The sequence below is a fragment of the Tachyglossus aculeatus genome, chromosome 6, assembly GCF_015852505.1.
Source record: "Tachyglossus aculeatus isolate mTacAcu1 chromosome 6, mTacAcu1.pri, whole genome shotgun sequence".
Taxonomy (NCBI): domain Eukaryota; kingdom Metazoa; phylum Chordata; class Mammalia; order Monotremata; family Tachyglossidae; genus Tachyglossus; species Tachyglossus aculeatus.
Genome location: NC_052071.1, coordinates 15,731,649 through 15,749,051, shown reverse-complemented (window position 1 = coordinate 15,749,051; position 17,403 = coordinate 15,731,649). Strand labels below are relative to the sequence as shown.

The 17,403-nt window shown below is 46.8% G+C and overlaps 1 protein-coding gene across 2 annotated transcripts in view; it reads left to right on the top strand.

Moving 5' to 3' along the window:
* COL4A5 (collagen type IV alpha 5 chain) overlaps positions 1 to 7,664 on the top strand; it is a 125,964-nt gene extending 118,300 nt beyond the window's left edge. For both annotated transcript variants that reach the window (XM_038747869.1, XM_038747868.1), the window contains 2 exons: positions 2,639 to 2,811; positions 6,547 to 7,664. In XM_038747869.1, the coding sequence (XP_038603797.1) occupies positions 2,639 to 2,811; positions 6,547 to 6,628 (255 nt within the window). In that variant the 3' untranslated portion in view covers positions 6,629 to 7,664. The remainder of the gene's footprint in view (positions 1 to 2,638; positions 2,812 to 6,546) is intronic.
* Positions 7,665 to 17,403: the final 9,739 nt, after the last annotated feature.

Sequence of the window (17,403 nt, the reverse complement as noted above, 5' to 3'; positions counted from 1 at the left end):
GCTCTGGCGACACCTGCTAGAGCTGCCACTGCAGCAAAACTGCAGACCGTGTGTGATCCATGAGCCATGCAGTAATAATAATAATAATAATGATGCTCTGGCGACACCTGCTAGAGCTGCCACTGCAGCAAAACTGCAGACCGTGTGTGATCCATGAGCCACGCAGTAATAATAATAATAATAATGATGGTATTTGTTAAGCACTTACGATGTGCCAAGCACTGTTCTAAGCACTGGGGAGGTTACAAGGTGATCAGGTTGTCCCACGGTGGGGCTCACGGTTTTAATCCCCATTTTACAGATGAGATCACTGAGGCCCAGAGAAGTGAAGTGACTTGCCCAGAGTCACACAGCTAACAGTTGGCGGAGCCGGGATTTGAACCCATGACCCCTGACTCCAAAGCCCGGGCTCTTTCCACTGAGCCGTGCTGTTTCTCCAGTAGGCAGGTCTGCAACAGCCTCCCCTGGTCTCCTCCATGCAGCCCCCTTCCCTGAGCAGTAATACTACTAATAATAATTATGGTACTTGTTTAGCACTTACTATGTGCCGAGCACTTTTCTAAGCGCTGGAGTAGATCCAAGTTAATCAGGTTGGACACAGTCCCTGTCCCACTTGGGGCTCACACCCTTTTTCCCAATTTTACAAATGAGGTAGCTGAGGCCCGGAATAGTGAAGTGACTTCACTACTAAGCCGTGGGGTAGGTACAAGATTATCAGTGTGGACACGATCCCTGTCCCACTTGGGGCTTACAGTTTAGGTGGGAGAACAGGCATTGAACGCCTTTTTCCCAGTTGAGAAAACAGGCCCAGAGCGTCAAAGTGACTTGCCCAAGATCCCAAAGCAGACAAGCGGTGGAGCCGGGTTTCAAACCCAGGTCCTCGGACTCCCAGGACCTCACTTTTTCCCCTAATCCACGCTGCTTCGGACCCCGCCGCTGTCCTAAACGGGACTCACGATCTATCCTAACCCCGGTTTACTGCCGAGGAAACAGGCCCAGAGAGGATAAGAGATTCACCCAAGGTCACACAGCAAGCCAGGGGCAGAGCTGGGACTGGAACCTCCGCCTCTTGACTCGCAGGCTAGCTCACAGTTGTCTCTCAATGATCTCCATCAATGTGGCAATTATAGTCTTTTATTAAGCCAAGAATAATAATAATAGTTGTGGTGTTTAAGTGCTTACTCTATGCCAAGCACTGTACCGAGTGCTGGCGTAGGTACAGCGTGGTTCAGTGGAAAGAACACGGACTATGGAGTCAGAGGTCTTGGGTTCGAATCCTGGCTCTTCCACTTGTCAGCTGTGTGACTTTGGGCAAGTCACTTCACTTCTCTGGGCCTCAGTTACCTCCTCTGTAAATTGGGGATGAAGACTGTAAACCCCCTGTGGGACAATCTGATCACCTTGTATACCCCCAGCGCTTAGAACAGTGCCTTGCACATAGTAAGTGCTTAATAAATGCCATCATTATTATTATTATTATTATTACAAGACAATCATCAATCGTATTTATTGAGCACTTACTATGTGCAGAGCACTGTACTAAGCCCTTGGGAAGTACAAATTGGCAACATATAGAGACAGTCATTATCATTATTATTATTATTGTTATTATTACAAGACAATCATCAATCATATTTATTGAGCGCTTACTATGTGCAGAGCACTGTACTAAGCCCTTGGGAAGTACAAATTGGCAACATATACAGTCATTATCATTATTATTATTATTATTATTGTTATTATTATTACACGACAATCAAGTCCCACATGGGGCTCCCAGTCTAAGTAGGGGAGAACACGTTTTTAAATCCCCATTTAGCAGATGAGGGAACAAGGCACGGAGAATCAATCAATCAATCGTATTTATTGAGCGCTTACTGTGTGCAAAGCACTGTACTAAGCGCTTGGGAAGTACAAGTTGGCAACATGTAGAGACAGTCCCTACCCAACAGTGGGCTCACAGTCTAAAGCGCTCAATAAATACGATTGAATGAATGAATGAATGAATGAATAAAAGGGGGAGATAGAGAACAAGAATCAAAGTGGCCTGCCCAAGGTCACACAGCAAGTGGCAGAGTCAGGATTAGAACCCAATAATAATAATAATGTTGGCATTTGTTAAGCACTTACTATGTGCAAAGCACTGTTCTAAGCGCTTGGGGGGATACAAAGTGATCAGGTTGTCCCACGTGGGGCTCACACTCTTAATCCCCATTTTCCAGATGAGGGAACTGAGGCTCAGAGAAGTGAAGCGACTTGCCCAAGGTCACACAGCAGACACGTGGCGGAGCCGGGATTCGAACCCCCGACCTCTGACTCCAAAGCCTGTGCTCTTTCCACTGAGCCACGCTGCGAGTCCTGGGACTCCAGCCCACGCTCTTTCCACCGGGCCCCGCTGCTTCCCTGGTAGCCCCAAGGGGTGACCTGCAGATCCGCAGTGTGGCTTAGTGGATGGAGCACCAGCCTGGGAGTCTGAAGGACCTGGATTCTAATCCTCACGTGTCTGCTGTGTGACCTTGGGCAAGTCACCGCACTGCTGTGGGCCTCAGCTGGCTCGTCTGTAAAATGGGATTGAGAGTGTGAGCGCTCCCCCGTCCGCTCCCCGGCTTCACCGACCTGTCCCCTCTGTCCCCTCCAGCACACCAGTGCCGGCGCTGAGGGCTCGGGCCAGGCCCTGGCCTCGCCCGGCTCCTGCCTCGAGGAATTCCGCTCGGCTCCTTTCATCGAGTGCCACGGCCGGGGCACCTGCAACTACTACGCCAACTCGTACAGCTTCTGGCTGGCCACCGTGGACGTGGCGGAAATGTTTAGGTGAGGCGGAGGGTTGGGGGGCGGGAGACCGCCTTCCCGCTGGATTGGGGGGCGACCGTTTCGAGATTTCGCTTTAATCGGCCTGAGAAGATTCTTCAAAAGGGTAAGTGGCTCCGTTCCCATCCACTGCGACTATTATTATTAGATCGTACACTCCCAAGCACTTAGTTCAGCGCTTCGCGCACAGCAGACGCTCAGTAAATACGATTGATTGAATGAACGATTGAATGAATCCACTCCCAAACCGCCCCTGGGTTAGAGAGGAATGGTGCGCCTTGCGATCAGCAGGCTGGCTGCCTCAGTAGTTGTTGTTGTTAATGGTATTTGTTAAGCCCTTACTTGTTATCAGACACGGTTTTAATAATAATAGTAACGGAATTGAAGCACTCGCTAAGTGTCACAAACTTAATAATAATAATAATGGTATTAAGCACTTGTTATCAAACACTGTTCTAATAATAATAGTAATGGAATTTAAGTACTCGCTAGGTGTCACAAACTTATTATCAAACACTGTTCTAATAATAATAGTAACGGAATTGAAGCACTCGCTAGGTGTCACAAACTTAATAAGAATAATAATGGTATTAAGCATTTGTTATCAGACACTGGTCTAATAATAATAGTAACGGAATTGAAGCACTCGCTAGGTGTCACAAACTTAATAATAATAATAGTATTAAGCACTTGTTATCAAACACTGTTCTAATAATAATAGTAACGGAATTGAAGCACTCGCTAGGTGTCACAAACTTAATAATAATAATAATGGTATTAAGCACTTGTTATCAAACACTGTTCTAATAATAATAGTAACGGAATTGAAGCACTTGCTAGGTGTCACAAAATAATAATAATAATGGGATTAAGCACTTGTTATCAGACACTGTTCTAATAATAATAGTAACGGAATTGAAGCACTCGCTAGGTGTCACAAACTTAATAATAATAATAATGGTATTAAGCACTTGTTATCAAACACTGTTCTAATAATAATAGTGACGGAATTGAAGCACTCGCTAGGTGTCACAAACTTAATAATAATAATGGTATTAAGCACTTGTTATCAAACACTGTTCTAATAATAGTAACGGAATTGAAGCATTCGCTAGGTGTCACAAACTTAATAATAATAATAATGGTATTAAGCACTTGTTATCAAACACTGTTCTAATAATAATAGCAACGGAATTGAAGCACTCGCTAGGTGTCACAAACTTAATAATAATAATAATGGTATTAAGCACTTGTTATCAGACACTGTTCTAATGATAATAGTAACGGAATTGAAGCACTCGCTAGGTGTCACAAACTTAATAATAATAATAATGGTATTAAGCACTTGTTATCAAACACTGTTCTAACAATAATAGTAACAGAATTTAAGCACTTGCTAGGTGTCACAAACTTAATAATAATGGTATTAAGCACTTGTTATCAAACACTGTTCTAATAATAATAGTAACGGAATTTAAGCACTTGCTAGGTGTCACAAACTTAATAATAATAATGGTATTTGTTAAGCACTTTTTATCAAACACTGTTCTAATAATAATAGTAATGGAATTTAAGCACTCGCTAGGTGTCACAAACTTAATAATAATAATAATGGTATTTGTTAAGCACTTGTTATCAAACACTATTCTAATAATAATAGTAACGGAATTGAAGCACTCGCTAGGTGTCACAAACTTATAATAATAATAATAATGGTATTTGTTAAGCACTTATTAGATGTCAAACTATTCTAATAATAATAGTAATAACAATGGGACTTAAGTGCTTACTAGGTATCAAACACTGTTCTAATAATAATAATGGTAGTAAGCAAATACTAGGTGTCCAACACTGTTCTAATAATAATAATAATATTTGTTAAGCATTTTCTAGGTGTCAAACACTGTTCTAATAATAATAATGGTATTAAACGCTTACTAGATGACGAACACTATTGTAATAATCATAATGGTATTTGATAAGTGCTTATTAGGTGTCCAATACTGTTCTAATAATGATAATAATGTACTTGTAAAGCACTTTCTAGGTATCAAACACTGTTCTGATAATAATAATAATGGTATTTAAGTGCTTACTATGTTTTAAGCACTGGGTAGATACAAGCAAATTGGATTGGACACAGCCCCCATCTCACCTGGGGCTCGGAGTCTTAATCCCCATTCTACAGATGAGGTAACTGAGGCACAGAGAAGTGAAGTTACTTGCCCAAGGTCACACAGCAGACAGGGGGCAGAGCCAGGATTAGAACCCAAGCCCTCCTAACTCCCAGGCCTATGCTCTACCCACTAGGCTGTGCCATGCAGGTGAATTAGGTTGGACACAGTCCCTGTCCCTCATGAGGCCCGCGATCTAAACAGGAGGAAGAACAGAACTGAGGCACAGAGAAGTGAAGTGACTCGCCCAGCGTCACACAGCAGGCAGTTGGCAGAACCAGGATTAGGACCTGGGTCCTCTGACTCCCATTGGAAGTGATGATTTGCATCGAGCCATCCCCACTCTCTCACCCTTTCCCCAATCAGTGGTATTTATTGAACGCTTACCGTGCGCAGAGCGCGGTACTTGGGAGGGTGCCATACAACAGCGTTGGTAGACGCGTTCGCTACCCACAAGGAACTTGCAGTCGAATTGTAAACTGGCTGGTTTAAGCGGTGCAGTCTGTGGTCACAGCAGGATACCCCCCTCCTCCATGAAGTCCACTCAAGTGCCCCTAGGAACTCGCATTCTGCGTGCCCGGGCATGAAATGAAATGGGTCGTTTGACCACTTTAGCCTTCATTTCCTCCAGGAGTCAGCCAATTGTGTTCATTGAGAGCTTACGGTGTGCAGAGCACTATACTAAACGCTTGGGAGAGTACAATATAAAGCCGTCCCTGCCTACAGCAAGTTTACAGTCTGGAGGGGGAGATGCACATTAACAGAAATAAATAAATTACAGCTATTCAGGAGGGCACAGAGCACTTCTGCCGCCTTTTTTCTCTTCCTGTAAGGTGTTGCTCTCTCCCTCTTTGAGTCCAGAGTGATTAAATGGTGGCCCAGAGTCACAGCCGGACTGAGCCTGGAATCCACATAATGATAATCATGGCATTAGTTAAGCGCTGTGGTTAGATACATGCTAATCAGGTGGGACCCATGTCTCACACGGGGCTACTGATCCCCGTTTTTCAGATGAGGAAACTGAGGCCCAGACGAGAGAAGTAACTCGCCCAAGGTCACACAGCAGACAAGGGGCAAAGCTGGGATTAGAACCCAGGTCCTTCTGACCCTCAGGCCCGGGCTCTATCTACTAGGCCGTGCTGCTTCTCGCATATTACCTGACTGCTAGGTCAATGAGATTTTTCTCACAACCCCACCTGGGGATGTCCAGAATCGGATGTATTGGCACTGCGATTCTCTATTGGGATCGTCTAACTCTCCTATGCCGGCGTCGCCCAGCCACCGACCCAAGGAGGGAAACTGAGGCGCTGTAGGGAGGAAGGACACTTAGGGGCCATTGGGCCACAATGTGGGAGTCAGCTGTGTTTACTGAGAGCCTCCCGTGTGTAGAGCACCGTACTAAGCACTTGGAAGGATAAAATGATAACAGACACATTCCCTGCCCATGACGAGAGGAGCCGCCCGAACCCGGCAAATCCACCGAGAACATCGGACGCCGTTAGGCACGTGGAGCGGGGCGGCCCTGCCGCTAACCCTAAACCGCACTTTCGTTTCTGTCCCCCAGTAAACCTCAGTCAGAGACGCTGAAAGCGGGAGACCTCAGGACCCGTATTAGCCGATGTCAGGTGTGCAAGAAGAGGACGTAACGTATCGGAGAGCCGTCTCCTGGTTCTTTTTTTTTTTTTTCTATAGTTAAAACTATAGAAAACTTCCGAGATGCACTCTTTTCCCCACTCAACAATGGTGCTACGTACACAGCCAAGGACACACAGAAACCATTTAACCGGACAGATTCCGACAAACCTCAGCCACACCCCAGAACCTGGAGCCGCGGGCGCGTCCCGGTACGAGACGTAGGACTCCTGACTCGTTCCCGGACAGGTGCGTGATGGCCGCCTCGTCGCCGATCCGAAGATGAAGTTCCTCGTTTTTTCTCCCAGGAACCCAAACGGCACTTTTTTTCTTTTTAAGAGGAAACAGAATCCCGTTTTAAGTAACCGAGAGAAGAACCACCCTGAGTTGATTTTTAAATGCAAGACTGCAGTTTTGAAAAACAGTCTTCGTGGTGCTACTAACCCTACTGTATTCCAGGTTTTTAATATAAAAAGGCAAAGTTTGGTTTATTTCTTGTAATGAAATGTGTATATTGTGTAAACAACCTTTTAGTCGAAGTTGTCGTTTGAACAAGAATCAGCCTAAGTTCCGCCTCCATCCAGAGTGTACACAGGTAGGTAGCAGTGTGTTCCAAATCTAAAAATTTCTGGCAGTGAAAGGATTTAGGTCCGCAAAGCGAATTTCAAACTGGTCCCACGTTCCGATTTGATTTCGTTTCGGTAATGTACAGCTTTGTCACCCCTTGGATCTGGGTTTTGGAAAATGTCCTTAACTGTATACCATATTATCAAAGGCTTGTGCTCAAGAATCCCCAAACTTTTTTTTAAGTGTTTTTATATTCTCTGGCGATATATTACCATGATTAGCCATATCCTCTGTACTTTTTTTTTTTTTTTTTTTAATAAATCCTCTATGTGATGTAGCAGTAATACATCCGGCTCAGCCAAACACCCTCGAGATTTCAGATCCGTTAAGGTGCTCACCCAAAGGCCGACGTGAATGTCTCAGAGCGGAATCACGTAACTCTTCCCGACGGCTGTACTCCCTTGATGATATGAATGAATAAAGTGAAAGGTAGCTAAAACGGAGACCTTGTCCCGTCCCCCCTCCTCCCGCCCCCGTTTCCAAGCCTCTCACAGCCCCATTTGTGTTCGCTCGGGGCAGGGCGGTGGAAGGTGAAGCCAGGAAATCTGGCTGATGTCCCAAGCAGGTTTTGAAAAAGATCTTTCTCTCTGTCTGTCATCATCCCCGCACCGGGATCATTCTCCACCGGCAAAAGCTCACCCTCTTGGGCTGCCTTTTTTGGTCTCCTCTGCCCTTTCGTTTCCCATGGCAGAGGTCTGTTTTACAAATTTTAGTCCCTATTAAGGAGCCCAGGTCCCCTTAATCGACCCAGGGCGACAGCTTCTCTCAAGACTCTGTCATCTGTGGCGGACTAAGTTCCATCTGACCCCCGGGTAGAGGATAGTACATCTCGTCAGCCCCAGTCCCTTCTACTTGCGGCTTGGCCCGAGACCGCCCCAGTGAATCATTGGCTCGGATGGCGATTGAAGTACCAACAACCAATTTATTTCTACTAAGGTCAAAAAAAAAAAATAGTTCCTGAGGAGACGTGAAATGAGCCAGCGGTGCCAGAATATGGGGCAAGCATCTTGGCACGTACACACTTTGACTCTAAATATATATCCTTTACGATTCAAATGCGTCTCCACCGTTGGCCTTGGAGCCCACCCTCTTGTTCCGGCCAGACACAGAGGCTCGGAACTCTTCTCGCGAAACCTCATCTGTTTCCCCGCGAAGCGTCGGAAGCACATCTGACGCTTTAGGAGACGGTTCCTCCACCTGACCACATCTCTGCCTCGCCTTGTCATCCAGATGTGCAAAACTGGGCCTCGAAAGACTTGAAAGACTCGGTCATCTAGAAAGAATAAGGTGTGCGGTCCTGGGCCCCTGGACCAATCCATCGATGGGATTTATTGGGCACTGATTGCATGCAGAGTGGGGAGAGTACAGGAGAGCAAGTAGACATGGTTCCTGCCTTCCCTTCAGAGCTGCTGGTTTAGAGGGGGAGGCAGACAGACAGGCGCTAAAATAATTTATGGGTAGGGGAAAGAGATTGAGGGTAAAGATGATGGGTATAAGTAATGTAGGGGCAAGAGGGAGTACCTAATTGCCTGGGTGAAACAATGGTGGAACAAAATGGGTTGGGGAGATGAGAGCTTCCTGGAGGAGATGTGATCTGGAAGGCTTTGAAGACGGGAAAAGGGATGATCCTGAGGGAGAACGCCCAAAACCTCCTAGCTTTATTCCAATCAATCAATGGTATTTATTGAGCGCTGACTGAGCAGAGCACTGTACAAAACACTCGAGAGAGTACAATCCAGCAGCATTAGTGGACACGTTCCTTATCCATAAGAAGCTTCCACGTTCCTCCACGTGGCTCCCTGCCTTCTGGACATTTCCTCTCGGTGAATGAATCACAAGAGGGCACCATTGCCTTAAGAAAATACCGCGGACGCGGGCAGGGAGGATGAATTGGGTATATCTTGTTCCTAAACGTGCTGGCATCAAACGGACTTTAGGTCGACGGGTGCCCCCGGCCTTGAAAGGTGGATTGCAAGTAGCTTTAATTTTGCCGCGCCGTCTCCAGTCTCTCGCCACCCTCGGATGAAATGTGCAAGTTGAAACGTCCCAGAGCGGTGACTGACGCTGGGCCCGGCGGCTTCGGACCCTGGCTCCGTCGGAGTAGCACAGAGGCGTTCTTTCTGTCGGAGCCCGGTACTGAATGGTTCCTTTTGCAGGGATCGCACGGCTCATATTTTCCCGTGCACCTCACTCCCGCACCAAAATAACCGAAGGACGTTACTATGCGGTGTCTGGTTTCGGGAAAGTGGCTTCTAGGGTTACCGGTTGGAAGCCCTGGAGGTTTCTGGGATCGTCACCTCTTGGCGGTGAGGGCGGACTTTGCAACCAGTGGGATGTTCCCTCTAGGTAACGGTGTTTGGGGGGCGGGGGGTGCCTGGGGATTGGACCCACCCGTTTTGTGTGGAAACGGAGGGAGTGGCACTTCTCCCTCTCTGAACCGAATAAGCTCTGGGAATCTGGGGTCTCGCCGCCCGGACGGCGCTGAACTGATTTCAGGGTCCTTGGGGGTGCTTGTCAGCACAGCCCTGGAAGGCTCTGGGTTGGGTGAAGACAAGGCTTTGTGGTGAGGTGGGGGCTGGGGAATCTTCAGCAGGGGGCTGTTGTTGGACAGAAGACTGGTAAACCCATCAAGAGGACTGCAGCCCTAGAATTGCCTATGGTGAAGTGGGAAATGCAGGGAAAAAAAATGCCGAAGCAAACAAGTTTTGCCTCCACTCATATGCTCATGTGTCCGTGCGTAAGCTTCTCTCCCTCCCTTCTTCCTCGCTCCCTCCTCACCTTCTCTACCCTCTCCATTTTTTTAGTGGTATTTGTTAAGCACTTGCCATGGGTCAAGCACTGTGGTAAATATCAGTTAACCAGGTTGGACACAGTCTTCATCCCTATTTTACTAGCCCAGAGAAGTGAAGTGACTTGCCCAAGGTCACACAGCAGACAAATAGCAGAACTGGAATTAGAGCCCAGGTCCTTCTGACTTCCAAGCCCAATATTTTCCCACTAGGCCACGCTGCTTCTTTCCTCCCTCTCTTCCTCTCTCCTTTTCTTCCCTTCCTTTTTTCCCTCCCTCCTTCCCTCTCTTCTTTCCTTCCTTCCCCTTCCCAACAGGACCAATCCTCCATGAATCAGACAGGGCTGGCCTACCAGGGTCCAACTTCGCCCGGAGAAGTTACATTTCTGGTTTGTTAACGTCACCTTGAGCTTGGTCTACCCAGACCCACTCGCTCTGCTCTAATAAGGAAAAACTGGCAAGGGCTCCGGTTGAAATTTGTTTTGTCATGTTTAGTGGGTTTTATTTTGTCTACCAGGCTATTTTTTTGAAAAGGCAACTTGAATTCGTTAGCTCCCGCCTCCGTTGGTCGTATTTCACGTTGAGTATTTTCTCCTTATTTGGCTACTTTGAGCGGAAATGAAAACTGGCAATCAGGCCCACTAAACCCAAGACAGCTGTGCTGAACAGGGGGGCAGTTAATGTGTTTCAGATTGGAGAGGCAGGAAGGAAAGCAGACTAAATGGGAAAGATTCAGTGACCGGGGGGATGTTGATTCACTTCCCCAGTTACAGACGATACAAAGATGATCTCTGTCAGCCAATCAGTGGTATTTATTGGGCACTTACTATGCCCAGAGCACTGTATTAAGCACTTGGGAGAGTATAACAGAATTAGCAGACATGTTCCCTGCCCATAATGAGTGTAGTCTGGAAGAACTGTACCCTTTGAAGGATCCAGGGGGAAGAGGTGGTCTTGAACTTCCATGGATTCAACTTAGCAGCCGCAATATTAGAGGCTGAATGCGGTTGGTGATCCATTTTCATTCAGTCATTCATTTACTGAGTACCTCTAGGCTGTAAGGCTCATTGTGGGCAGGGAATGCGACTAATCCAACTCTATTGTACTGTACTTTCCTAAGCGCTTAATACAGTGCTTTGCACCCAGGGACTGTGTCCAACCTAATTTGATTTGTATCTACCCCAGCGCTTAGAACAGAATTTGACACATAGTGAGCACTTTCCAAATACCGTACAACCAGTAAATACCATCGATAACGCCTCTTGTGTGCAGAGCACTGTAGTAATAATAATTGTGGTAGTTGTTATTTGACACACAGTGAGCACTGTCCAAATACCGTACAACCAGTAAATACCATCGATAATACCTCTTGTGTGCAGAGCACTGTAGTAATAATAATCGTGGTAGTTGTTAAGTGCTTACTGTGTGTCAGGCACTGTACTGTGCGCTGGGAAGAATACAAGCAAATCAGGTTAGACACAGTCCCTGTTCCACGTGGGGCTCAGTCCCCCATTTAACAGATGTGGTAACTGAGGCCCAGATTAGTGCCTTTTAGACTGTGAGCCCACTGTTGGGTAGGGACTGTCTCTGTATGTTGCCAACTTGTACTTCCCAAGCGCTTAGTACAGTGCTCTGCACACAGTAAGCGCTCAATAAATACGATTGATGATGATTTGTATCTACCCCAGCGCTTAGAACAGAATTTGATACATAGTGAGCACTTTCCAAATACCGTACAACCAGTAAATACCATCGATAATACCTCTTGAGTGCGGAGCACTAGTAATAATAATCGTGGTAGTTGTTAAGTGCTTACTGTGTGTCAGGCACTGTACTGTGCGCTGGGAAGAATACAAGCAAATCAGGTTAGACACAGTCCCTGTTCCACATGGGGCTCAGTCCCCCATTTTCCAGATGTGGTAACTGAGGCCCAGATTAGTGCCTTTTGGACTGTGAGCCCACTGTTGGGTAGGGACTGTCTCTATATGTTGCCAACTTGTACTTCCCAAGCGCTTAGTCCAGTGCTCTGCACACAGTAAGCGCTCAATAAATACGATTGATGATGATTTGTATCTACCCCAGCGCTTAGAACAGAATTTGACACATAGTGAGCACTTTCCAAATACCATACAACCAGTAAATACCATCGATAATACCTCATGTGTGCAGAGCACTGTAGTAATAATAATCGTGGTAGTTGTTAAGTGCTTACTATGTGTCAGGCACTGTACTGTGCACTGGGAAGAATACAAGCAAATCAGGTTAAACACAGTCCCTGTTCCACATGGGGCTCAGTCCCCCATTTTCCAGATGTGGTAACTGAGGCCCAGATTAGTGCCTTTGAGACTGTGAGCCCACTGTTGAGTAGGGACTGTCTCTATATGTTGCCAAGTTGTACTTCCCAAGCGCTTAGTACAGTGCTCTGCACATAGTAAGCGCTCAATAAATACGATTGATGATGATTTGTATCTACCCCAGTGCTTAGAACAGAATTTGACACATAGTGAGCACTTTCCAAATACCATACAACCAGTAAATACCATCGATAATCCCTCTTGTGTGCAGAGCACTGTAGTAATAATAATTGTGGTAGTTGTTATTTGACACATAGTGAGCACTTTCCGAATACCATACAACCAGTAAATACCATCGATAATACCTCTTGTGTGCAGAGCACTGTAGTAATAATAATCGTGGTAGTTGTTAAGTGCTTACTATGTGTCAGGCACTGTACTGTGCTCTGGGAAGAATACAAGCAAATCAGGTTAGACACAGTCCCTGTTCCACATGGGGCTCAGTCCCCCATTTTCCAGATGTGGTAACTGAGGCCCAGATTAGACTGTGAGCCCACTGTTGGGTAGGGACTGTCTCTATATGTTGCCAATTTGTACTTCCCAAGTGCTTAGTACAGTGCTCTGCACATAGTAAGCGCTCAATAAATACGATTGATGATGATTAGTGCCTTTTAGACTGTGAGCCCACTGTTGGGTAGGGACCGTCTCTATATGTTGCCAACTTGTACTTCCCAAGCGCTTAGTACAGTGCTCTGCACACAGTAAGCGCTCAATAAATACGATTGATTGATTGATTAGTGAATTGACTTGCCCTAGGTCACACAGCAGGCAAGTGGCAGAGCCGGGATTAGAACCCATGACCACCTGACCCCCAGGACCACGCTACTACTACTGAGCGCTTGGGAGAGTACAGCGCTAGGCACGATCCCTGTCTGTCCTGCTTCACTTTCAGATTCTAGGTGTTTTATTCTGAGCCCTGCAGCGTGGTCCAGAGGAATGGAAATTGGGGAGACCTGGTTCGAATCCCAAATTGGCCGGTTAAAGCGGGGCTGTCCCTCTTCCCCACCTGCGGACTGGCTCCTGGCGCTGCGTGCCCCGGTGGAAGTCCGACCCGACTGTGGACCCTCTTCTCCGATTCAAAAAATTTAGCAAAACAGACCGAGCTGCAGTTTTGACCAGAAGACGGACCTGTCAGGGGAGGGAAGGCGAGAAGAGGGACTGTGAGAGGCGAGGCGAGCCGTGCCAGGAGGGCGTGCTGGAGTGGATGTGGGGCGGGGAAGGGCCCAGTGACCAAACTGGCCGTCAGTTGCCCGCCTGGCATGGCACCGGCCAAATCCCCACACGATAAATACGATTGATTGACAGGTGCCAGGGCCAGGCAGCGGCTCCCCGGGGGCTGTAAGCTAGCTGACCAGGTGCTCTGGGGGAGGAGGGATTGCTGCCTCTCTCCTCAATCAATCAGTGGTATTTGCTGAACGCTATGTGCAGAACACTGTGCTAAGTGGTTGGGAGGGCACAACGTAACAATATAAAGTCAGATATATGTTGCCAATTTCTACTTCCCAAGCGCTTAGTACAGTGCTCTGCACATAGTAGGCGCTCAATAAATACGATTGATGATGATATATACATATATACATATGTATATACACATACATATATATACACACGTATATACATATATACACATATATACATATATATACACACATATATACACATATACATATATACACATATACATATATACACATACACATATATACATATATATACATATATATACATATATGTGCACACATATATACATATATACATATACACATACATATTTACGCATATATATACATATATATGTATACATATATACATATATATGTATGCATATATACATATATAGATATAAACAATATAAAGACCCAGCCCACAGTGAGCTTATGGTCAATAGGTACAGTGATCTGCACACAATAAGCGCTCAATAAATCATCATCGTCATCATCAGTCGTATTTATTGAGCACTTACTATGTGCAGATAAATACAGTAAATACAGTTGAATACAATACAATAAATACAATTGAATGAAAGAGAGGATGGCCTGATTGACTCTGCGGTCCCATCCTACGGGATATTGGGTACAGTGCAGGGGCTGTACCGCTGAGGACCATTTACCGGGAAGGCTTAGAGGCTTGAGAAATCCACTGACCGCCCCCCCATACTCTCTTAACATCATTCATTGGTATTGTTGAATTTTTCATTTTTCTCCCTATCGGTTGTAATTCGTTTCTACCGACCTGCGGCTCTCTCGTCCTGAAGCGGGAACCCCTTGCTAGGTGTGGTTGATCTGGTTTGGGTTTTTCAAGTCCAGGCTTGGTCCAGAGTTAAACACCTTGATTAGTCTAGAGCTAGTTGGGGGTGTAGGGGAAGAGTGGCGGTAACCGGGGGTCCGGATGGGAGAAAGGCAGTGCAAGAACCATTTGGGGGCTATTAGGAGAAAAGGCAGGAGGGCCTATGATAGCAGGCATACCTTGTGGCAAAGAGTACCTCTTTGCTGACAGCCCCCTCCTTCCATGTTCAAGCAGTAGTGATTTTTTTATTTTATTTCGTATTTAAGCACTTATTCCAGGCCCTGCACTGTTCTAAGTGCTGGGCTAGATAGAAGATAATCAGGATAGACACAGTCCCTTGTCCCACATGGGCCTCACTTTCTTACTCTCCATTTCATAGATGAGGTAACTGAGGCACAGAGAAGTGACTTGCCCAAGGTCACACAGCAGGCATGTGGCGGAGGTGGGATTAGAACCCTGGACCCTCTGATTTTGTACTTCCCAAGCGCTTAGTACAGTGCTCTGCACACAGTAAGCGCTCAATAAATACGATTGATCCCCAGGCCCATGCTCTCTCCTTCTAGGACACGCTGCTTCTCCGAATGAAGCAGCGTGGCTCAGTGGAAAGAGCACGGGCTTGGGAGCCAGAGGTCATGGGTTCTAATCCCCGCTCCGCCACTTGTCAGCTGGGTGACTTTGGGCAGGTCACTTCTCTGTGCCTCAGTTCCCTCAGCTGGAAAATGGGGATTAAGACTGAGCCCCACGTGGGACAGCCTGATTACCTTGCATCCCCCCAGCGCTTAGAACAGTGCTTGGCACATAGTAAGTGCTCAACAAATGCCATCATTATTAATGCCTGCTTAGTGCAGGGCACTGAATTCAGCATTTACACCTTCCCAGACCTCCGGTGGGCTTGGGGGGGGAAGCCAACAGGATGATAATTAGCCAGAAATCATGGCCGCAAATACAGACGTTTAATGTCCAACTACCCTCCTCACTGCGTTCACGTGGAGTGCCGCTGTCACTCTGTCCACGATGCCCAGGAGCTCAAAAGGTGGGCGAGAGGAGAGCGCCATGGCCCTGAATAATCAAAAAGGTGATTTGTCATGGGAAGAGATTCTCCCTAAGTATTGAGTTCTCTTCCACCTTGATTCACGCAGCATGGAGATGTTCTCTTGTGTAATTTTTTTCCCCCCTTCAAAAAGCCTGATGATCTTACATGATTGTCATCAAGAGAAGCAGCGTGGTTCAGTGGAAAGAGCCTGAGGTCATGGGTTCTAATCCCGGCTCCGCCACTTAGCTGTGTGACTTTGGGCAAGTCACTTCACTTCTCTGGGCCTCAGTGACCGCATCTGTAAAATGGGGATGAAGACTGTGAGCCCCCCCGTGGGACAAGCTGATCACCTTGTATCCTCCCCAGCGCCTGGAACCGTGCTTTGCACATAGTAAGCGCTTAACAAATGCCATCGTTATTATGATTATCATCTGCGACAGCTGTATTTATTCATGCTGGCACGGCTGCTACCCCTCCTCCTCCTCCTCAGAAGCAGCGTGGCCTAGTGGATAGAGCACGGGCCTGGGTTCTAGTCCTGGCTCCGCAACATGTGTGCTGTGAGACCCTGGGCAAGTCACTTCACTCCTCTGGGCCTCCTCATCTGTAAAAGAGGGATTGAAGACTGTGAGCCCCACTTGGGACAGGGACTATGTCCAACCTGAATAACTTGTCTCTAACCCCCTGCTTAAAACAGTACTTGGCACATAGTAAGCACTTAAGTACCATAATTATTATTATTATTACCACGGGGCCAGCGTACACTAGCATGCGCACTAAAGTGAGCCAGACTTTGCTGGAAATCCATGGTGCCGAGGAGGGCACTGAGGTCGGGGGATGGTTTCACTGCTTCTGGGAGAGTTAACTTCTACAAAAAGGGTTTTAAAAATAGCCCATCCGCATCCACACTCGTGAAAGGGCTGGGAAGTACGTGGAAATGAGAGGCCTGTTTGGGGCCAAATTGAGAGATACCATAGGCTAATAAGACAACCCCAAAAATCTTTTTTTTTAACCCACTACAGCACTTAACGGGTGCCATCCATTTCCTTACACTTTTTGAACACTTTTTGAATGTGAAATGAAACGTTTCTTTCCTATGGAACCGAGCCACCTGCATGGACAACCTGAGATTGGAAAGGGCTAGCACAGATTGGGTGTCTAATCTACAGTCTCAGACACACTACCACACCTGCCCCCGGCTAAGCAGTGTGGTATACTGGACTGAGGACGGGCCTGCGAGTCAGAAGGTCATGGGTTCTAATCCCCACTCTGCCACTTTGTTGTGTGACCTTAGGCAAGTCACTTAACTTCTCTATGCCTCAGTTCCCTCGTCTGTAAAATGGGGATGAAGGCTGTGAGCCCCATGTGGGACAGGGACTGTGTCCAACCCGATTATCTTGTATCTACCCCAGCACTTAGTGCCTGGCACATAGTAAGCGCCAAACAAATACTAGAATTATTATTACTATTATTATTATGTAGCAGAATCAGTCCCTCACCTCTTCTTTCTCTTTTGGCCCTGGGGGGCTAAAGGGGCCGATAGAATTCCAAGCAAGAGGCAGAAGGAGGGTCCGGATTTCTTTAAAGTTCATCCTGCTCCAGAGGCAGGGAAGCAAGGCTCCGGTTCCCCTTCCGCTCCATTGCATTCCTCATCTTGGACGTCTCCTTGGTCAGCAGGCCGGCCCTCGAGCTGAACTTCCTGAA